Source organism: Mesoplodon bidens, assembly GCF_964165515.1.
Source record: "Mesoplodon bidens genome assembly, chromosome: 15".
Taxonomy (NCBI): domain Eukaryota; kingdom Metazoa; phylum Chordata; class Mammalia; order Artiodactyla; family Ziphiidae; genus Mesoplodon; species Mesoplodon bidens.
In genome coordinates, this window is record NC_138171.1 from 38,322,929 (window position 1) to 38,344,948 (window position 22,020).

The following is a 22,020-nucleotide window of genomic DNA, read 5'->3' on the forward strand; positions in this document are numbered from 1 at the left end:
AGAGATAATGTGGGCAGCAGGGAGCTATGGAGGGTGTGTGAGCAAGGGAGGGCCATGGCCAGAGGGGTGTGCGTGGGGAGAGTTGGCATTTAGGGCCTGCCAGGCAGACTGCTTGTGGGTTTGGCTCTGGGGGTGCAGACTTGGGGAGACATGCCCTGAGACACCCCCGCCCCCGTTATCCTGCTGTCTGTTCCCACACCTGTACAGGCCGTGTGCAGGCTGCTGTGTGTCCAGGCCTGTCAAAGCTCAACCCCCATCATGCATATAAGACCCTTAGGTGAAGAGAAGGCCAGCTCTTGATTTGTCCCACCTGGGAAGTAGAGGTGGCCTTGGGGATCCCGGGGGCCTGGTGGGTTAGTGGTGGGGGCAGCCACCACGTGTGACATGCCCTACGGCCCACGGCCACCTCCGCCTCCTCCCTTCCTCCATCCAGGCGACCATGGCCTTGCTGGGAAAGCGCTGCGACGTCCCCACAAACGGCTGTGGGCCTGACCGCTGGAACTCTGCCATCGCCCGCAAAGACGAGATCATCACTAGCCTCGTGTCTGCCTTAGATTCCATGGTGAGTGCCCCTGCCCACCCCTGGAGGAGTGGGGCAGCCAGCCTTTGTAACCTCTGCCACTCGCAGGAGCCCTCGCCGACCTGAGCCTCAGTGTCCCCACCTGCTACAAGGCCTGTCTGCCGACGCCGGGGTGGGAGGCTTAAGTGAGGTCAAGTGTGTGGAACTCCAGCTCTCACCCCCTCACCCCGTCTTCGTTTCGTCACCTCTTACAGTTGAAGTCCCATCCCTGGGATGGTCACAAGTCTCCCTCCCAGCAGGTCACCTGTAGGGTAATGTGTCACAGTGATTCATTAGAAAGCTGTCACCCCCGTTGTTAAAGCCAGGGCTGTAACTGCATCACTCCTCTGACACCGTTGCCTCCATACCTAAACCTATAGCAGTTTATCCCAAATGAGAAAATAATAGGGAATTCCCTGGTGGTCTAGCGGTTAGGACTCAGAGCTTTCACTGCCAGGGGCTCGGGTTAGAGCCCCAGTAGGGGAACTAAGATCCCACAAGCTGCACGGCTCAGCCAAAAAAAAGAGAGGGAGAGAGAAAATAATAATGTCATTTTCCTGTAGACTTTTCCTGGGGCAAGTTCTGTGACAGAAGGTAGGCAGGTGTCTTTAAAAAAAAAAAAAATCTGTCTGGCATCCGTTAGCTGCACCCCCTGCATTTTGGTTCAGTGAAGTTGAACTTCAGAGAGGACAGTACTTTGCCTGATGTCACACAGCATGATCAGTTTTTAAAGTGGGCTCCCAGGGGCAAAGTCTACAGTTTCCCAAGGACAAAGGGCCTCCCTCCAGTCTATTCCAGCTGCAGGCAGCTCAAGGGCTGCTTAGGTGGTATTTGGGGCAGAGGTGGTAGACACCCCTGGGAAGGCCAGCTGGGTTTGACCCCTCCCCTGTACAGAGTGGCCTTCATGAGGAGGGGGGCCCCAGGAGCTCAGCCCTGTGCCGGTAGCAGTGTCAGCTTGGTGTGGTGGTGGAGGTCCAGTTGACACAGGCAGCGATGGCCAGTGCCACAGCCACTAGCCACATGTGACAGTTGATATTTAAATTGTGATTTGTGAAAATTAAACAATTCAGTTACTCCATCACACTAGCTTCATTTCAAGAGTTCAGTGGCCACATGTGGCTAGCGGCTGTGGTATCAGACAGTGTCGAAATAGAACATTTTCATCATTGCAGAAATTCCAGGGTCCAGTGCTGGTCTAGAGGGTGTTTCAGAGGCTCCTCGGAGGAGCCAGTGACCCTGTAGCTGTCCTGGTGGCATGAACGAGACAGGCTCCCCCCGCCCTGCGACAAGGCCTTTACAGGTTTCCTAAGGGACCTCGTGGGTGACAGCGGCACTTACTTGGCAGTGACGTAACGCCGGCACCCAGCGGGCCCGGGGCCAGGTTCTCAGGCGGGGTCTGCAGGACGACTGGGGCCAAAGTGCTTTCCGTTCACCACCTCCTCCCGCCCAGTCTCAGACCCGTTTCCAGGCATTTCCTCCCGACCCCCATTCTCTGTGCCTTCGGCTGAGTCTACTCCCTGCTGCGGCCTTAGCTTCTTCAGCTGAGAAGTGACCGTGCAGCGCAGGGAAGGCTCTCCTCCAGCTCGGCTGGCCACTCCTTGGAAACGGCTGAATCTCTTTGGCGTCTTTGTTATACAGTGTTGTCACAGGGCAAGAGAGCAGTGGGGTTTGGTTTTCATCTTAGAGAGCCGGAAATGAACACCATCCCTGCCCCCAGGAGCTCCCAGGGGACAGTCCTGCTGGCCCTGAGATGTCCCCAGCTTCCTCTCCGGAGCGACTCCAAGACGGAGCTGGCACTAAAGGCATGATCACGGCCCAGAGAGGTTGTAGAACCTGTCCTAGATCACACAGCAGTGGAACTGCGATTAGAAGCCAGACTTCCCGACTGTCCGCAGAGCGCTAACTCAGATAAAAACCAGCATTTATCAGGCACCGACCGTATGCCCCGAGCTTTGCAGGCAGGGTTTTCCCAGTGCAGTAGGCCTGAGATGCTGGTGGTCTTGGTCGCAGGGCCCCCTGTGTTAGGGCTTCCTGCGCAGTAGGCCTGCCAATCTCAACTCTAGGGCTGCTAAAAGAACCTCTTTGCCTCATACCCACACGGGATGCCCCGGTTTAGAGACTTTTTCCCACCAACCAGGCCCCATTGAATCCCCACAACAAGTCCATTACAACTCTGGGAGCTGGGCTGCTTGTCCACATTCTACAGATTTGGAAATTGGGGCCCAGAGAAGGGCATGACTTGCAGGAAGAGGCTGATGCAGGATTAAAGCCTGGATCTGTCTGTGCCTTGGTTCTCCTGGGACCCATCCCACCTCCTCATCCAGGACTTGGAGAGAGCCCAGGACAGGATCATCCCTGAGGCTGGGGCCAGGCCTGAAGCAGGAAGCCCACCCCAGAGCAAGGAGGGCCTGGGAGGAGGAAGGGGCACAGGCCACGTGTGCCTTTGTCCTCCAGCCCCTGTAACCTTGTCTTCTTCCCCCTGACCTTGGCCAAGCTCTGTGGGTGTCGTTCGTTCATTCCCACTGCAGTCTAAGACCCAGAACGTTGGGACGGTGACCTCTCCCTGGAGCCCCTGGTGGGATCTCGGGCAGCGGGGGGCTCACCTCCCACCCCCCAAAGCTGGCACTGGGGGTGTCTGGAGTGGGGGGTCTTTCCCCCGGCTCACATCCCTGCACCCCCTGCAGTGCTCAGCACTCTCCAAGCTGAACGCAGAAGTGGCCTGTGTCGCTGTGCATGATGAGAGTGCCTTCGTGGTTGGCACCGAGAAGGGGAGGATGTTCCTGAACGCACGCAAGGAGCTGCAATCAGACTTCCTCAGGTTCTGCCGTGAGTACCCGGGGCTCCAGAGGGCCAGTCCCCACTGTCCCTGAGGGGAGGAGCTCTGGCACATTGCTGGGTCCCTGGAGCAACACCGGGTGGCCCTGTGTGGGAGGAGGCACTGGGCAGGAGGGGCTGGTGCAAGCTTCCCAATGTCGCGTTATCAGGGGCGGCCACAGTTTTTGTTGGAGTCACACAGCAGCCCCTCGGCCGATAGAGGCTCTGGGCAGGCCAGATCCAGCTGCCTCCATGTGCTCATGGACAGAAGGGGACACTGAGGCCCAGTGCTGTGGCCCAGTTCCTGTGCGTCCCTGATGCAGGGACCGAGTGCACGTGCTCAGCTAATACTTAGTGAGCGCCTGTTGTGTGCGACACCCTTTAAGCACTAACTCACTTACCCTGACGACAGAGGCTGGCACTGACCCTGTTACAGTAGCAGAATCTTGGAGCCGCCTCCTGGTGGCCCGTGGGGATGAAGTGACTGAGGACTTGTCCAGCACGTAGGAAATGCTCTAGAAACGGGAACAGTTAGGGATGATGTGATAAATAGAGCCGCGGGCTGGGCCACGTGCTGGTGCTGTTTACTGTTCCCAGCAGGCTCGGGAAACAGTCATCACCGGTTTACAAACGAGAAAATGAGATGCAGTGAGTGTAACCAGGGGACACACAGCTGACGAGTGATGGAGGTGGAGTTTGCTCTTTTGGCTGCACCCCTTCAAAACAGGGGGGATGCAGGGACTTCCCTGGAGGTCCAGTGATTAAGACTCCGCGCTTCCAATGCAGGGGACGTGGGTTCAAGCCCTGGTTAGGGAACTAAGATCCCACATGCCACGTGGCGCAGCCAAAAAAAAAAAAAACGAGGGATGCAGCATGGGCACCCCCGGGACCCCTGCCAAGGGGTCCTGGTCGCTCCTGGAAGAAACCAGCACCAGCACTCAGAGCTGTGAGCTGTGAGCCCCGAGGCAGAGGGGTCGTTCTGAAGCCCCCAACTCTTCAATGCTACCTAGGCCTTCAGGGCCCCTCATAAGCAGCCCCGGCCTCTGCATTCTCTCCTCCCAGCATCCCTGGTGCTCACCAGGCTGCACTGTGCTAAAGTGCACGTTCCCTGGCTCTGCGTGTCCCTGCTCACCACTGCCTTTTGTCCCCACCTGGAAGGCCCTCACTCCTCCCCTCTGCCTGGCAGATGCCTCCCCAGCCTCCAGACTGACATCCCTCCCGCCACTGGCCCCATCGGTGCCCCTCCGCCCCAGCGCCCATGCTTGACTGCCCCCCACCGCTTGCAGCTTCCTGTGCCCTAAACTTCCATCCACGCCTATGCCCCAGCTTGGCGGTGAGCTCCCGAGGCAGGTCAGCTTCCCCTTCATGGTGGATTAAGTCCTGTGGGTTTAGAGCCTGGGCGGGCATTCTAGCCCAGAAGTTGGGACTCAGAGATCTTGGGGTTAAGAGCAGGGCCTAGATTCAGACACCTGGGGCCACATCCTGGCTCTGCCAGCTGCTGCCTGCTGGGCCTCAGCCTCCTCATCTGTGAAAGGGGAGGACAGTGCTACCTTCTCCTGGGTCGATCTGAGGATTAAATGAATTACTACATGGTGAGCACTTAGAACAATGCCTGGCACTTAGTTCACACTCACTAAACGCCAGCTGTTGTTTTTCTCACCATTATTAGCATTTCCATTACCCGACCCCCGCCTGGGCCTCGACCCTGGGATCAGCCATTTCTGGGAAGGCTGTCCCCACCGTGCCGGGGCGTATCATTACTGGGGTCCAGCTACTTCCCCAGCCAGCCCCTCTCCCACCCGGCCCTAAAAACCTGTACCCTCTCCAAGGTTGGGCAGGGGGCTGGACCGGTGTAGGGTGGGCAGTGGCAGAGTCCTGTGGCCCTAGATGGCCAGGCTGGGAGCCAGACTGGGGCCTGGGCAAGGTGCACCTGGCTTCCCAGAGCCAGGCAGAGCTGCTATTTATAGCACCGGGAACTTGGCTGGTCTATTTCAAGCTTCTCAGGTCCTGGAGGAGAGCACACTCCAAGCTGGGAGGGGGGCCCCCAAGCCCTCTTCTCATCCCCTTTCCAGTGCAGTGCCTAGCATCTTCCCAGCCCAGGGATCCACTGACACTCCCAGGCCCCCACCCTGGCCCAGCCTGGCATGAACCTGCCTCTTCCCAGACCCTCAGCCTCCTGGTGGGGTCCCCATTGTCTCCCCATTTGGCAGAGCAGAAAACTAGGGCCTCAACTGGTTAATTCAGAAATAGGTGATGGGGGACCTCCCTGGTGGTCCAGTGGCTAAGACTCCATGCTCCCAGTGCAGGGGGCCCGGGTTCGATCCCTTGTTTGGGGAACTAGATCCCGCATGCATGCCGCAGCTAAGACGTCTGCATGCCGCAACTAAGAGTCCACATGCTGCAACTAAGACCCGGCACAGCCAAAGTAAATAAATAATAAATAAATAAATATTTAAAAAAGAAAAGAAAAAAGAAATAGGTGATGGAACAGACATTCGTTGAACCCCAGTTCTGAGCCAGCCCATCTGGTCTCTCATGAGAGCTCACAGACTGAGGCCCAGAGAGAGAAGGGACTTGTGTAAGGTCACACAGCGAGTTAGAGGTGAGCAGGGATGAATGCCCTCTGCTGGGTACCGGGAACCCTGAGGTAAGCAGCCCTGGCCCTAGGCAGGGCGGTTGGGGCAGGGCTTACTCACCCATTTATTCTTCCTTCATTCATCCACTTGCACTCCGTGTTGGGTGCCCAGCTACAGGGCTTAGTACAGGGCAGGGACGTCCCAGCTCACTGGGCTGGTGGTGTGATGAGTACTCACCATGGCCCCGCATGCTCTGTGTCCCACAGGAGGGCCCCCGTGGAAGGAGCCGGAGGCAGAGCACCCCAAGAAGGTGCCTCGGGGTGAGGGTGGCAGCCGGAACATCCCACGGTCTGCCCTGGACCATGGCTCGGACGTGTACCTTCTGCGGAAGATGGTAGAGGAGGTGTTTGATGTTCTTTATAGTAAGATCCTTCCTCATTCCATTTGGGGCCCCCAGGCGGGTGGGAGCCCCCGGCCCTGCCCAGAGGAGGAGGCCCCCTCCTGCCCCACTACAGGCCCTGGGCGGAACCTCAAGGCGTGGGTTCCTTCTCTCCCCACCCCCAGCCCTCCCTCATTCTGCATCCCCAGGCGTGGATCTTCCGTCCCAGCCCTGTTCCCTGAACCACCATCCCTACCACCCCTGCCCTTGCGCTGCTCACTGCTCCCTCGTGCCTGGAAGAGGCCCCAGGCTTACCCTGGTGTCCTCGCCACCAGCCCAGCTCCCTGCTGTCCCCACCTGCCCTGTGACCAAGGGCATCTTTCCGAAGCACAAGTCTGACCACAAAGCTCTTCCCTCCACTGCCTACTCGGGCTCCCTGTCACCCTGGGCGTGGCATCAGACCCTACCACGGCCCGTCCCCAGCCCCCTCCAGCCATGCTGACCCACCTCCTATTCTCCAGCATGCTGACCCACCTCCTATTCTCCCGCTCGTTCTGGCTTCATTTCACACCTGCTTTGACCTTTGGGCCGACCTTCCCCTCCTTTGTCTGGTGGACGCTGCATTGCTCTCTAAGGCTCAGCGCCAGGAAGCCCCCAGCTCTGCACTGGGTTAAGGCCTCCTCTGGGCACCCACTGTGCCCTGTGCCCTCACTCGCCCAGTTGCTTTCCAGGATCAGGGACTGTATCTTCTCTTTCTGCTGTTCCTAGCCTGCACTTCAGAGCCCAGCAACAGCGGGTGCTCAGAGGGTGTTTGTTGAATGACTGAGTGAAGGCTAACTGCCCAGCCAAGTGCTTCCTTTCGGGGGAAGAGGGGAGGGGACAGGCAGGCCTGGTCTCCCTTGGGAAGTGTCAGGTTGCGGAGTCTCTGGCCCAGTGGTGACCTTCACACTCCCTGGGTGACCTCACGCGGGTCCCTTTTGTCCCTAAGGGTCCCATCCCATGATTTCTAATTTGCTTTATTCCTTTCCCTACCGCAGCCTTTGGTTCTGTGGAGCAAAGGTCGGGGTGGGGTGTGGGGGACTCCTGCCGTTGTCTAGATGTCAGGAGGAGGCCAAGAGGGGTAGGGGGCCCGGAGGCCCTGGTGGGCATGCTGGCCCCGGGGACGGGAGGACTTGTCACGCATGGTTGGCTGTGCCACTGCAGACGCTTTTGCCAGATGCAGGGTTCACACCCAGAGCCCCCTGCACCCCTGCTCACCCCCCTTGCCTGCCTCGGGCAGAATCAGAGGTGATTATGAGGGGAGGGGCTTCCTTCTGGCTCCAGGTGGGAAGCAGCAGACGTCTGTGAGCCCAGACTCTCGGCCCTCCCTCCCCTCCCCCCTTCCCACGTGCTCAGCAGCTTCTCATCCTGTCTCTTCTCTCTCTTCTGCTTCCTCTCCATTCCTCTCTTCCTTACCTGCCCTCCTTTCTCTCATTTTCCTTTTCTCTTCCTTCCTGTGGCTGTTTTCTTGCAGTTTCTCTCCCTCACCCCTCTCTCCTCACCCCCTGCTCGCAGCCCCGGGGCCTGCTTTCCCCTCCACCCAGATGCCCGGAGAGGAGAATGGCAGGGGAAGCAGGGAACCCCCTCGATGGGGCAGCCCCAGCCCTCAGGTGCAGGCCACAGGCCCCTGTCCACAGCCCCTGCCGCCCCCCTCACCGCAGGCAGGGGCTTATTCTGTGGGAAGTTGGCAGTGAAGGGGCCTCTGGGGTCCTGTTTGCTGGGGATCCGGCACCACAGGGCGTCACTCAGCACAGCCCCAGCTCCAGGGTGCGCCCGGTCCTCACCACAGCCTAGCTGCCGTCTCATACTAGGCCCCCTCCTCGACCCCTCCCACAGGCGAGGCCCTGGGCCGGGCCAGCGTGGTGCCGCTGCCCTACGAGAGGCTGCTCCGGGAGCCGGGGCTGCTGGCTGTGCAGGGGCTGCCTGAGGGCCTGGCCTTCCGGAGGCCGGCGGAGTACGACCCCAAGGCCCTCATGGCCATCCTGGAGCACAGCCACCGGATCCGCTTCAAGCTCAAGAGGTGAGTGAGGCAGCCCGCCTGGGAGTGGCCCGGGGCCCTGGTGGCTGGACCCCGGGGGCCAGGCCGGGCGATGACCTGCTTCCGTGCGGGCTCAGCCGCTTGTGGCCGCTTGTCCTGCCTGAGGGGAGGGGACTTCAGACTCCCACAGGGGACCCTGGTGTAAGAGCTCCCGGTCCGATGGCAGAGGTGAGGCAGAAACTCAGTCACAGAGCATGCTCTGAGCCAGGTGTGGGGTCATGGAAGTCTTTCCCGGGGGACTTCTGTGTTGCAGAGAGGCTTGGTTAGGGAAGAAATAGCACCAGCAGCCCTCCAGGTATCAGGAACAGCCCGTGCAAAAGCGTGGAGGCGGGAAGCCACATCGTGGGTGCTTGCTTGGGTTGTCAGCCGAGGACTCCATTAGGGACTGACGGGCCATGAGGTCATGGAGGCTGGGCCGGGGAGGGTACCGATCTCTGGGGCAGCCAGGAAGCAGCCTGAGGGCTGAACGTGGCCCGTCAGGGCTCGGGCACCACGGCCAGCGCACGAGCGATGCCTTAGGAGGTGCGAGACGATCAGCTGCAGCTGAAAGGACGTGATTGGTGGAGAGGGGGCACAGAGGCCAAGGGGCAGGGCCCAGGTCCTCGGGTGGCCCAGCCGTGTGGCCCTGGGCATGTCACACCCCCACCCAGGCCTGCACCCCAACCTGTAAAATGGGGACTGGTCCTGCATACTGCACGGCCTGTCGTGTTCTGCAGAAGGAGGTCTCAGGGAAGACATACCCCTGGTGGGACAGGTGGATGAAGCTGTCACGTGTCCTTTCCTTCACCCAGGCCGCTCGAGGATGGTGGGCGGGACTCGAAGGCCCTGGTGGAGTTGAATGGCATCTCCCTGATAGCCAAGGGGTCTCGGGACTGTGGTCTGCACGGCCAGGCCCCCAAGGGGCCACCCCAGGACCTGCCCCCAACCGCCACCTCCTCGTCCGTGGCCAGCTTCCTGTACAGCACCGCCCTTGCCAACCACACCGTGCGGGAGCTCAAGCAGGAGGCACCCGCCTGCCCTCTTGCCTCCAGTGACCTGGGCCTCGGCCGGCCCGGGCCTGAGCCCAAGGCCCCCGCTGCCCAAGACTTCCCAGACTGCTGTGGTAAGCTGCTGCTGGGACTCCCGAGTCTGGGAGGGGGTGGGGGCATGGGACAGAGGTCACTCATGCAGGAGAAGCTTCCCAGGGCAGATCGGGGTGCTCAGGGCTGCAGGGGGCACGTCGGAGCAAGGAGCTGAGGCGGGACAGAAGGCGTGGTAGCTCGGACTTAGTCAGACCCCGGGCCCCTGCCCAGTCATCTGGGAACAGTATCCTTGGCCTGGGGCCAAGAGATGCCCGAAAGGACTCCCAGGGGAGTCTATGGAGGGAGAGAATAGACATGCTAATCAGGTACATGCATTTAATGAGCACCTACTACCTCCACCCAGCGTGGATTAGGGGTACTGGAAACAGAAGAAAAAGAACAGCTGGGCATGAGAAAGACCTGTGTCCATATTTTGGCCCCTCTACTGAATGGCTATGTGTCCCAGGGCAAATCTCTACCTCTTTGAGCCTCAGTTTCCTCATCCGTAAAATGGAGATGCCAATAGTACCTGTCTCGCTGGGCTGTTATCATGATGAAATGACAGAGCACGTTAGAAATGCACATTCTCAGGCCCAGCCACAGCCCTGCTGAATCTGGCATTTTGGGGGCGGGGTGAGCCCCAGCTGCCTGCAAACTGACGAGTCCACCAAGTGTTTCTGACGGGTGCTCAAGTTTGAGAACCTCTGTATTAAAGCACCGAGTCCAGTGCTTGGCACAGAGTAGGTGCTTATAAGTTATACTTAACTGTTATTGTTATTATGAGAAGGAGAAAAAAGGACACCCCCTCCCCTCCACAGCCATGAGGGCTGAGCAGGAGGATGGGACTTATGTGCCTGAAACAAGTGTCCCCATCTGTAAAATGTGACCTGGGACGTCCTGCCCTCCCCGATCTGCCATTCGGAGAGCACGCTCTGCTAAAGGATGTCTCAGGCCTCTGGTCAGGGAACTTGCCTTGAGTTCATGATCACAGGGCTCAGTCCTGGGTTCTCCCTGGGGAGACTGTTACCCCAGAGCCCCAGCCCGCGCACTCAGGCCAGATCTGGGGAACCCCTCTTGGGGCCCACCTGGAACCTGTACCTTTCCGCTCCCTTGTCCAGGACAGAAGCCCACTGGGCCTGGCGGTCCTCTCATTCAGAACGTCCATGCCTCTAAGCGCATCCTCTTCTCCATCGTCCATGACAAGTCAGGTAGGACAGTGCCCGTGGCAGCACCCTGACCAGAGTGGGGATCCAGGACTGGGGTGGTGCTTATTACTGAAATGGATGTGTGTCCACTGGGTCTTTGTGAGAGAAAGGAGGAACAGCACCGCACAAGGGACGGTGTGAAACCAGAGTAAAGCCAATATATAATAGTTACATATTGCTTCATGCCAAATTGCCCCCAAACGTAGCTTAAAATGACAAGCATTTATACCTTACGGTTTCTGTGGGTCAGAATTCAGGAGCAGCTTAGCTAGGTGGTCCCGGCTTAGAATTTCTCAGGATGTCAGCGGGGGCTGTGATCATCTGAAGGCTCGACTGGGGCTGGAGGATCCACTTCCAGCTCACCCATGTGGCTGTTGGCAGGATACCTATTTCTTACTACCTGGGCCTCTTCGGGGCTGCTTGAGTGTCCTCACAACGTGGTGACTGGTTTCCTAGAGCTAGTGATCTGAGAGAGAGTAAGGAAGGAACCACGTCTTTTATGACCCAGCCTCAGAAATCACTGTCACTTCTGCCATACCCTACCCATTAGAAGTCAGGAACTTGGTCCAGTTCATACCCAAGGGAGAGAGAGGAATTAAACTCCACCTCATGAAGGAACAAGGGTCAAAAAAATATGTAGACAGATTTTAAAAGTACCACACAGTACAGAGAACCAGAAGGTTTGGGATTCATTTGTACCAAAAAGGGATGTAGTGAGACTTTCCAGCAACTTTGCCTTGTGGAGGTCTCAGCCTCACCTTCAGTGAAAGGTTCTTTAAGAAATCTAGTTCCCTGGGATCAGAATGGAGACCAACACTGCCACAAACAAGATACATCCCGGGCAGGGAGGGGACCTGGATGTCCAGGCAGAACAGCATTGTGGGAGGCCGTGGTGGGCAAGAGATACAAGCAGAGATAGAATCTCACCAGGTACTAGCTGGGTGATCTCAGGCAAGTTACTCAGCTTCTCTGAGCCTCAGTTTTCCCATCTGCAAAATGGGAATAATATCTATTTCCGCACATTGTCCTGAGGGATTAACTAGGATATTATAAATATTAAGTACTTAGCACAGATAAGTACTTAATAAATTAAATATGTTCCTTTTATAATTTTAATGAACCAAATGATCGCTCTAGTTATTAATATTAAATTGAAGCAGAGGCTTTGGTTTTATGGGAGAGGCCAGCAGGGCTGAGGGTTCGAGGGACTCCAGCAGGGCCAAAGCTGGGTGAGACCCTGGGTGCACAAGGCATGAGGGTTAGTTTTTCAAGGTCAAGACTCAGGAGAGGCCCAGGATGGACTGGCTGAGCCTGCACAATATCTGCTGCCATGGGGGTGGACAGAGAGGCAAGAGGCAGCCAAGCCATGGGGTCCCTGCTCCAACGGGCCCTCACTTGTACCTCCTGTGTTTTGATAGAGAAGTGGGACGCCTTCATAAAAGAAACCGAGGACATCAACACGCTCCGGGAGTGTGTGCAGATCCTGTTTAACAGCAGATATGGTGAGTGGGCGGCGCGGCCCGTGGTGTGGCCCCAGCAGCGCACTGAGCATCTCATTATGTGGCAATCACTCGTGTTCCCCAACATGACGGTGGAAGCCATATGCTGGCACCACGCGCCGTCAACACAAATGTCATCTCCTGTCTGGGTAGGGGGTGGTTGTGTCAATATTTCCTTTCCAGATTCTCCAGGGGGCGGGACTGACGGCAAAGCCCCAGACCTTGGCTCACCTGTGGGAGGCGGGCCACTTGGGGGGGCGGTGGCGACCATCCAGGAAAACGGCTTTTGGCCTCTTGTGCCTGCAAGTCCCCCATGCGCCACCCTGTCTCCTGCCTCCTCACCTTTGCCTGTGCCGTGCCCCCTGCCCAGCGTGCCCTTTGCACGTATTGCGGGCAGACTCCTACCTGTTCTTCAAGACTCAGCCCTTAAAGCTCTGATGGTTTCCTCTCTGTTCCATGTCGCACACTTGATGCGCCTTGTCTGTATCTGTACCCCTGAAAGCCAGGACAGCACTGGCCCCTCTGTGCCCCCAGCACCCAGGACAGAGCCGAGCTCAGAGCACGTGTCGGCTCATTGCACTCTGGGCAGCAGACACAGGTGGTAACTGGGGCAGGGATGCCCTCCATGTGGTAGAGCTTCAGCCAAGTGCAAAGTGTGGCCACTCATTGGCTAGACGGCAGGGGCTGGACCAGACGGACCTGTAAGCCCTTACCCCGCTGGGTCCTGGGACCCCTGAGTGTCCTCCCACACCTGGTCTCCTTTGTCCCCTCAGCAGTCCTCGCTCACTCTCACTTATTCGCTCAGCCTCTGTTGCGCTCCGTCTATAAGCTCTGCTCAATGGTCAGACGCAGCGTGGCTCTGGCCAGGGTGAGTGGCTCTCAGTCACTGCGGAGATGATGCAGGTACCCACAGATCACTCAGCACGCAGGCGTGATGTCATTGAACCCCACTTGAATTGCGCAACCCCTCTCTGGGGAAGTCCCTCTGCACGATCGGACCAAGGGAGGGGGCTGGGGGGAGGGGCACCACCCAGAGCTGCAGGGACAGAGAGGAGGGTCCCGGGCTGCCTACATGTGCGGGTCAGGGGAGAGCACTGCCCTGGGAGTCCACGGACGCTTGCCGGATGCCCTGGGGATGGCCAGTCTCCCTGCCTAACTTTGGCCTTCTCACCATGACCAGACCAGACCTGCCGGGGTAGGGCTTCACTGCCCTCCCTGCCCTCCCTCCCCTCCTGCTTGGCTACAAAAAACCCTCTTTCTCTACTCACAACACTTCTGACAGCAGAAGTGTGGGTTTTCCACGCCACACACCCCTCCAGTTCTCTGTGGCCACCAGCTGGGGGCCCTACAACTCGATTCAATTCTGACCCTAACTCCCCGGAGTTACACAGACCCCTCCCCAGGTTAAGGGCTCAGTCTCCCAAGACAGCACCCCACTTCAGATGCCAGTCACAAGTGGTGGGTCCCCAGGGTACCCACACTTCCATCCAATTTGGCTGCACACCCGTGGCTCCCAGGACCCCCCCTCCGTGGGGTCGGCAGTTTTCCATAATGGCTCACAGAACTGAGGGAGGAAACACTTGGCTTCTGTTGACCTGTTTATTGCAAAGGATGCAGATGAACAGCCAGATGAAGAGGTACATGGTGAAAGGTCCGGAAGGGTCTTGAGCACAGGAGCTTCTGTCCTCGTGGAGTCTAGGGTGCACCAGCCTCCTGGCACATGGAAGCTCTCTGAACCCCTTCGGTTAGAGTTTCTACAGAGGTTGCATTAAGTAGGTGTGATTGATTTAACCACTGGCCATTGGTGATGAGCTCAGCCTCCAGCCCCGTCCCCTCCCAGGAGTGGGGGATGTTTCCAACCCTCTAATCGCGTTTTTGGTTTTTTTTAAATTAATTTATTTATTTTTGGCTGAGTTGGGTCTTCGTTGCTGCACGCGGACTTTCTCTAGTTGCGGCGAGCGGGGGCTACTCTTCCCTGCGGTGCGAGGGCTTCTCACTGTGGTGGCTTCTCTTGTTGCGGAGCACAGGCTCTAGGTTCACGGGCTTCAGTAGTTGTGGCACATGGGCTCAGTAGTTGTGGCTCGCGGGCTCTAGAGCGCAGGCTCAGTAGTTGTGGCGCACAGGCTTAGTTGCTCCGTGGCATGTGGGATCTGCCCGGATCAGGGCTTGAACCCGTGTCCCCTGCATTGGCAGGCAGATTCTTAACCACTGCACCACCAGGGAAGTCCCTCTCATCGTGTTTTGAGCCCCCTACCTTGTGCCAGGCACTCAGACCAACTCTGGTCTCAAGGTGCTTCAGCCAAGTGGCTGCAGGTGGGTCTGCAGTACACGCAATGGTGTACAGTAGTACGTTCTAGTATGTAGTAACGTGCAGGGGTGGGGGCCCTCAGAAAGGGAGGACGGCTCAGAAGAAGGTGAGGTCTCTCGAAAGGCTTGGGGAGTCAGGGGAGGCTTCATGGAGGAGGTGTTCTTTGATCCACTCTGGGGCCTGGGAGACTTGGTCACGTGGGTTTGGTGGGCTGGGCCATCCTGGTTGGGGTGGGGCTGAGCGAGGCCCCGTACTGCAGGGGGCTGCCTGTACCCAAGCTTCTCCCCTCCCTCCCTAGACAGGTGCGAGCAGGACGGGGAGTAGGGAGAGGGGAGCTGGGGAGGGCTGGCTCTGTCCACATTGGGTGGGTTCTGCGCGCCCCCCCTGTGGGCATGACAGCTGCCAGTCTTCCAGCCTGTCGTGCGTGCTGGATGTTTCCAGAATGTTGAGCCTTTCCTAGAGGTCAGCACTTGGGCCCACCACCATGGCCAAATCCAAGGAGGAGTGTTGGGCTTGGAGTGGTTGAGACCTTGCCCCTCCTCAGGCCAGAGCTCCCTCTGAGCTGTCCCTTCAGCTGCCCTGGGGAGAAGCTGCCGCCCCCCGCCCCCCCACCATGAGTACTGGGGGATCCTGTGGCAGGGGTGGGGATGTTTGGCAGCCTGAACAATCCTGCAGACCCAGGACGAGCCGGTCCTGCTCCTGGTTCCACCCTTTCAGCTACCAGCTCCGGGCCAAGTGGGCCAGCGATGTTGCTGGGGATGCAGAGGGGGGAAAAAGAAATAGAAAAGACATGGGGGGAGCCCCAGCCTTGAGGAAGCCGCAGTGTCTCTGTCACCCAGGGGGAGGTTGAGATTACGCCAGGGTCTAAGGATTGTGCGTGGCGGCTCCATCCTCCTCTTCCAAGTGGGCAGCAGCTGGAGGCTGGATGGGCTGGAGCTTTTGTGCCCTGGGCTGAAAAGACAGGCCTAGCAAGTCAGATGAACCTGAGGGGAGGTGGATTCACGTAGACTCGAAGAAGCCAAGAGCCCATTGCTCAAGTGCTGGGGCTGCAGGGTGGCTGGTGATGCTGGGGTTTGGGGGAAGAGATGGTTTGACAGCTGCTGAGATGGTGAGGGTTTAATTAGACGATGAGCTAAGTGTGACTTCACAGTGGGATCTGGCTGCCAAAGCCTCCAGCGCAGACCTGGGCCGCATCAACAGAAAAACAATCTTGGCGGTGCCCCAGGGAGGGCCACAGACAGGTGACTCTGCCCTGCCCTGGTCCTGGCATGACTGCAGGGGGTCCGGCTCTGGGCTGGCACTTGTCAGAACACAGACACATCCTGGTGTGGCCTGAGGAGCCAGGCCAGGATGGGGAGGGGCCTGAGGAGCAGTGAGGTGAAGTGGGACCCTTGGGAGAGGCAGGAGTGAAGGGGACACCCAGCTCAGCTCGTCTCCCAGGCCTTGGGGCCCCATGAAAGTACCATCAAGCACATAGTAGGTGCTCAAGAAGTATTTGGTGAGTGAATGAATGAAAAGGAAGAGCTGGGGTGTATGAGTGACTGAAATGGCACAGGACCGCACCTAATGGTTTGGAGGAAAAGAGCAAGTAACCACTTCCTGAGCTCAGGTTCTGTCTACACTGCTGTTGACAAAGCTGTCAGCTTCCAGCGGCGTCTCATGTCACTGACGAGTGAGCAGAGTGCTGGGCCCCACCCTGGAGGAAAGGGCACACCTGTACAACTGGAAGCATCTTGCCAGGAGTCCACCTCCAGCCTGGAAGCTTCCCTTAGCCGCTCATTCACTCCCAAATATGCAGGAAGCAGCTACTACGTGTCCTGCCCTATTTAGGTTCCAGACAGTGAACCAACGCACAGATGAATATGTTTGTAACATCAGATTATGATAAATATGGGATGAAAAACAAAGCAGGGTGGGCTAGGGAGGGATAAAGGGGGCTGTTTTAGGCTGGTGAAGTGACATTTGAGCAGATGCTTGAATGGAGAGAGGGAGGGAGGGAAGGGTATGGTGATCTGGAAGAAGAGTGTCTGAGTAGACAGAAGAGCAGGTGCAAAGGCCCTGGGATGAGTGCGTGCTTGGCATGTTAGGGAAGCAACAAGGAGGCCAGAGAGACTGGGGTGAGCAAGTAGAGGGGTGAAAGATGGAGATAAGGCCAGAGGTGATGGGGTCCTGGTCACATAGGGCCTTGTAGGACTTTGGCCATCGCTGAGTGGGAGGGGAGCCTATGGGCATTTTTTAAGAGAGTAGTGATGTATTTGGTGTTTCAGGAGGATCCCTCTGGCTGCTGAGTGGCCAGAGTGGTGCCTGGGAGGTGGGAGGTGGTGATGACCAGGCCCTGGGGCCCTGCATGTCCCGCAGCCTCCATCCCGCGTTCAGCCTTGCCGTTGCCCTTCCAGCGGAAGCCCTGGGCCTGGACCACATGGTCCCCGTCCCCTACAGGAAGATCGCCTGCGACCCGGAGGCTGTGGAGATCGTGGGCATCCCGGACAAGATCCCCTTCAAGCGCCCCTGCACCTACGGGGTCCCCAAGCTGAAGCGGATCCTGGAGGAACGGCACAGCATCCACTTTGTCATTAAGAGGTAGGGGAGGGGGTCCAGGGGGGCAGGTCTGGGCAAGGGGACAACAGAAGGCACGAGGCAGGGCCCTGGGGAGGCAACAGGGGTCAGAAGTGGAACGAAGGGGTTCTGGAACCTGACAGCTACGTGGCCTCCTCCTTCTGGCCTCTTCTGAGTATTGAATGGAAAAATGGAGGCACAGTGTCTGACCCGAGTAGGCACTGGCTAAGTTCTTAGAGGTGTTTTCCTGCCACTAAAGAAGACCTGAGGCCTTTGTACTTACCTCCCTTCAGAGAGGAGCCCACCTGAGCTCAGGTGGGGCTGGGCCAGCCTCTCCCTTTCTGCACCTCCCATCAGACTACCCTGCCTGCTGGTAGTTTGTCCACCTTTCCTGTCCTCCCAGGTGGCCAGTTTCCCTGGTGCAGGTGCGGGCGGGTGGGAGAAGGCGGAGCCCTATGGACTCTGGAACTGCAGCCCCTTCCCCCCAGCCTGCTGCCACCCACCCCCCAGCCTTGTCTCCCAACTCCCACAGGGGGCTTTGTCCTCACAGCTGGCCGGACTCACCAGCGAGCAGGCATCTCCAGGCAACGCCAGGCTTCCTGGGATGCTTCCTCCTAAATAGTTAGAGAGGGAGGGGGCCAGAGGCCTTGCCGTCCAGCCCCCTGCCTCCAGCAGCACTGCTTGCATCGGGCCCTTCCCAGGCATCCATTCTGGGAGCCCGCTGAGGGTGTGCTCCCAGTGTGTTCACGCGCCCACTTCTTTGTTGCCCTAGACTGTAAGCAGGGACTGTGTGGCTCGTGGCTGAATCCCCAGCACCCACAGCAGTCCCTGGCATGCGGGAGATGCCAGTACGTATCTGTGGAATAAAAGGATGGATGGATGAAAGTGCTTGTCCAAATTTGGACTCAGGCCATCGAACTTGTTAGAGCTTAGGAAATAAACAGGGTAATAGGAGAGAGAAAAATGGTGGGTGGGTGAGGAGACCTGTTTAGGGTGGTCTGGGGGCCTCTGAGAGAAGGTCCCATTGGTTAAGCCAGAGCCGGGAGGTTGAGAAGGACCGCCTGCACCCAGCTGGGCAGCGTCTGGGCAGAAGAATTGACCTCAGTGAGCAGCCCAGATGGCTGGGGTGCAAGAGGCCGTGGTATTGACCCTGAGAGCATGGAGTTGTTCTGAGCGTTGGGAAGGACCTCTGCAGGGTTGCTGGATGCCAGAGCTGGGGTCTGCCCGGCCCCCTGGCTGCTGGGGGAGAACGGACTTTAGAGAGCAGAAGCAGGAGACTGGCGAGGAGGCTGCTGCAGCCGTGAGCCAGGCCAGCGTGGTGGGCACAGGGAGAGAGCGGCTAGGTTGGGGATGGAATCTGAGTGGTGACGGGGTGTGCTGGTGAGTGGACCGTGCAAGTGGGGAGGGGAGTGGGGAAGAAGGATCACCCCCATGTTTCTGAGTGAGTTCACCTTGGAGATGATCAGGAGATGGAATTTTCAGAAGCCCAGCTGAGAGGTCTGAAGCTCGGGAGGGAGGTCTGGGAGTTAGAGATAAAAATCTGAGAGTTGGCAGCGTGGGCCAGGAAGGGATCACGGGCAGGAGAGAAATAGAGAAGAGAAGAGAGGGAGCAATTCCCTGGTGGTCCAGTGGTTATGACTCCACTCTTCCCTGCTGAGGGCCCGGGTTCAATTCCTCCTGGTCAGGGAACTAAGATCCCACAAGCCATGCAGCGTGGCCAAAAAAAAAAAAAAGAAAGAAAGAAGAGGTGGAGAGGACCCAGATGGACTCTGGGATCCCCACGTTAGAGGCCAGGGCCAGGATGAGGAGGGGCTGCCAGCAGAGGAGGCTGAGAGTGGCCAGGGAGCTGGGCGGGCATCTCACTGCCACCGAGGGAGGTGACTCTGAGAGTTAGCTCTGACTGTGGGACACTCCTGCTCAGAACCCTTCCCCGCTCCCACACTCTCCGTGAGCCCCGGTGTAGCGGCTCCCAGGGTACCACACTCCAGCCTGTCAGCAGCCACCGTGCCCGGCTTAGTGCCGCTCCGCCTTCCCTCCTGTTTCTCTGAACTCCTGCCTCCTCACGTGTCTCCAGCCATCGCTGGAGCCCTTTCCTTTCCCTGGAGCTACTCCCCGCCCTCCTTCCCACCTGTCCTGTCTTTCAAGGCTCACTATCCTGTCTAGAAGCCCTCCCCTGTCCTCAGTCGGAAAGAATTTCCCCCTCCCGCAGCAGATGGCTTCTTCCCCCGGTCCGCGTCCCCACCGACCCCCCATCACCCTGATCACTGGCGGCAGTGGGACCACATCTGAGCCACCTCTGTTCCCCTTCAACCCCTACCAGGGGTCCCACTTGATAAATCATTCTGGAGGTGAATTTGAAATCATTCGAGGGAATTCCCTGGCGGTCCAGTGGTTAGGACTCTGCACTTCCATTGCTGAGGGCCTGGGTTCGATCCCTGGCTGGGGAACGAACATCCCGGAAACCGAGTGGCGTGGCGGGGCCAAAAACAAAATCATTTGGCCTTCTGTCAGGCAGTGCCTCCTGTTGTCTAGCTTAAGTCTCTCTTGCTGCTGCCTAAGTCCTTTTCCTTCAGTTGACTCCTGGTAGCAAGGGCGGAGGCTAGAAGAGCAGAAAGCAGCAAGGGCATCCCAGTGACCCCTTACATTCATTCCTGACTGTGGTATTTGAGTCCTCACTGTGGCTGACCTTCATCTCCTTCTGTCCAAACTGTAGGTCGTTTAATCCTTCACTAATATTTGCCAGGCGCTTCCTGCAGGCCCAGCCCTTCACTGAGCTCTACTGAGGACTTCACGAAACAGCAGGCACAGTCCCCATCTGCCCCCAGGGGCTACCGCGAGTCATGGGGGGTGGTCACTCCTGTGATGAGTCCTGGGAGCATCAAACAGCATGTTTCCAGGTGTAGACTCGATGGCATCTGAGCAGCAAGCCTGTGGGGCTTCCTGGAGGAGGAGGCTTGGCATCAGGCAGACTGGGCTTGAAGCCACACAGCGCGTGATAACCTTGACTAGCGCTTCTCTTCTGAGCCTCAGTTTCCTCATTTGTAAAAATAGGGACAATGATGCCCTGTTCCTCAGGTTTTTCTCAACATAGTATGAGGAGGTAGACATAACATACCTGGCATGGAATAGATGCTCAATAAACGCGAGTCTTCTCCCTTGACCTCATCTCCTTCACGTATGGAGAAGTAGTTTATCAGTGCTGACAACCTGGGTTCGAATCCTGGCCCTACCATTTTCCAGCTGTGTGTCCTTGGGCAAGTTACTTAACTGCTCTGCCTTACTTTCCTCGTCTATAAAATGGGGCTAATGAGGCAAATTCCCTGGTGGTCCAGTGGTTAGGGCTCTGCGCTGCCACTGCTGGGGGCATGGGTTCGATCCCTGGTGGGGGAATTAAGATCCCACATGCTGCACTGTGTGGCTAAAGAATAAAATAAAATAAAATGCGGCTAATGATTGTTCAGGCTTCATAGTACTGATGGGAGACTATATGGATGTGAGCAAGGTGCTTAGAACAGAGGCTGCTCCTTTCTGAGCCCCAGTGCATTTTCACTGTTGCACATCCCAGCCTCGTCAGGGAGACGTTTGAGATCACATTTGCGATCGTCCTAGCAGACGGGAGTCAGAGAACAGAGAGCTTAGGAAGCAGCCAGGAGGGGGAGTTGCCACCCCAGCCCAGGTGTCTGCAGTGGGGGGGAGGTCAGGGTGCTCTCCTGACAAAAGGGAGAAGCCCCTCGACAAGGCCTGTGGGTCTTGTTATTAGTGGAAGGGGGCTTCCTGGCCCCTGGGTCCCCACTCATGCCCAGCCCTGACCCCTAAATCCCCGGTTCCCCCCAGGACACAAGCCCAGAGCGAGAGGCTCTGAGTTCACATGTGTCAGTTCTACCTAAGGGAGGACTTCAGAGGGAAAAGTGTCTGGAGGGGGTCCTAGAACTCTGCAGTGTGCAACAGCGACCCTTGGTCAGTGCTCATCAGGTGGGGCTCCCAGGCCGGGCAGCCCCTGAGGGCGTCTGTCACAGCATTGGAGCCACGTCAGATCAGACTTTCTCCCTGTCATCTGTCTCCCCCCTCCCCGCCCGCCAACTCCACTAGGAACTGCAGGCCAAGGTGTCACACCCGCTCCGTTGTGCTCCCTGATAAGTAAATATAACCATAAATAATAAAACCTGCTGTTAATGCTGGGATCCTCCCCGTCCCTGGGTGGAGCTGAGGAAGCATGCCTCAGAGTGGAAGCCAGTTTTCTCCAGAATTATTCCCTGTGGCTGCTTCTCGGCCTTGGGGGACCCAGACGAGTATGAGCCTACAGGAACAGTGGGGGAACCTGGCGCCTCTCAGAATAAGAACAGGATGCCGTGCTTGGGGTCTCACCGCCCTGGTAACCCACACTCTGCCTTCTGTCACTGACCTTTTTGCCTCTGTTTGAATTTCCCTCTGGGCCCGCCTTGGGCACTGTCAGCCCCCTTGTATTTGGACTCAGACAAGCGGGACTTCATTTGTCCCATGTCGCCTCTGGGGGTGCCAGTTTAGTGGCCAAAGCCCTGTCCCCTTGTCCAGCCGCTCCATGGCACGCAGGCTCTACTGCAGGCCCCCCAGACCAGCTGCCTGAGGCTCCCCAACCCGCTGGGAGCCAGCCTGGTGGGGTCTGGGAGAGAGCAGAAAGAACAGCGGCCCTGCAGGTAGGCGGCCAGGTGATCCCAGCTCCCTCGCTGACCTTCACTCCATCCTCGCTTTCCAGGAATAATAATTCCAGGTGTCTTATCAGGATGACTCAGGAGTTCCCAAATGGCCCCTGGGCCCCTGGCCATCCCCCCTCCACAAGCCATCCTCTGTGTGATGATGGAGTGATCTGAGGGTGCCATGCCCCCTGGGGCCTCCCCGTTGCCCACGGTGTAGAGACCACATGCCTGGGCACAGCACTGAAGGCTGGTCACCTCCCACAGGACGCCTGCAGCCGGCCAGATGGAGCCGCCAGCCCTCCCTGTGCCTTTA

The 22,020-nt window shown here is 58.0% G+C and overlaps 1 protein-coding gene across 6 annotated transcripts in view; it reads left to right on the forward strand.

Moving 5' to 3' along the window:
• GTF2IRD1 (GTF2I repeat domain containing 1) overlaps nt 1-22,020 on the forward strand; it is a 114,107-nt gene that overhangs the window by 34,127 nt on the left and 57,960 nt on the right. For 4 of the 6 annotated variants that reach the window (XM_081257607.1, XM_081257605.1, XM_081257604.1 and 1 more), the window contains exons 2-9: nt 434-562; nt 3,244-3,385; nt 6,216-6,371; nt 8,204-8,387; nt 9,197-9,507; nt 10,585-10,674; nt 12,090-12,173; nt 16,875-17,058. In XM_081257607.1, coding sequence (XP_081113733.1) covers nt 440-562; nt 3,244-3,385; nt 6,216-6,371; nt 8,204-8,387; nt 9,197-9,507; nt 10,585-10,674; nt 12,090-12,173; nt 16,875-17,058 — 1,274 coding nt within the window. In that variant the 5' untranslated portion in view covers nt 434-439. The remainder of the gene's footprint in view (nt 1-433; nt 563-3,243; nt 3,386-6,215; nt 6,372-8,203; nt 8,388-9,196; nt 9,508-10,584; nt 10,675-12,089; nt 12,174-16,874; nt 17,059-22,020) is intronic. The other 2 variants (XM_081257608.1, XM_081257609.1) reach the window with 2 other exon arrangements.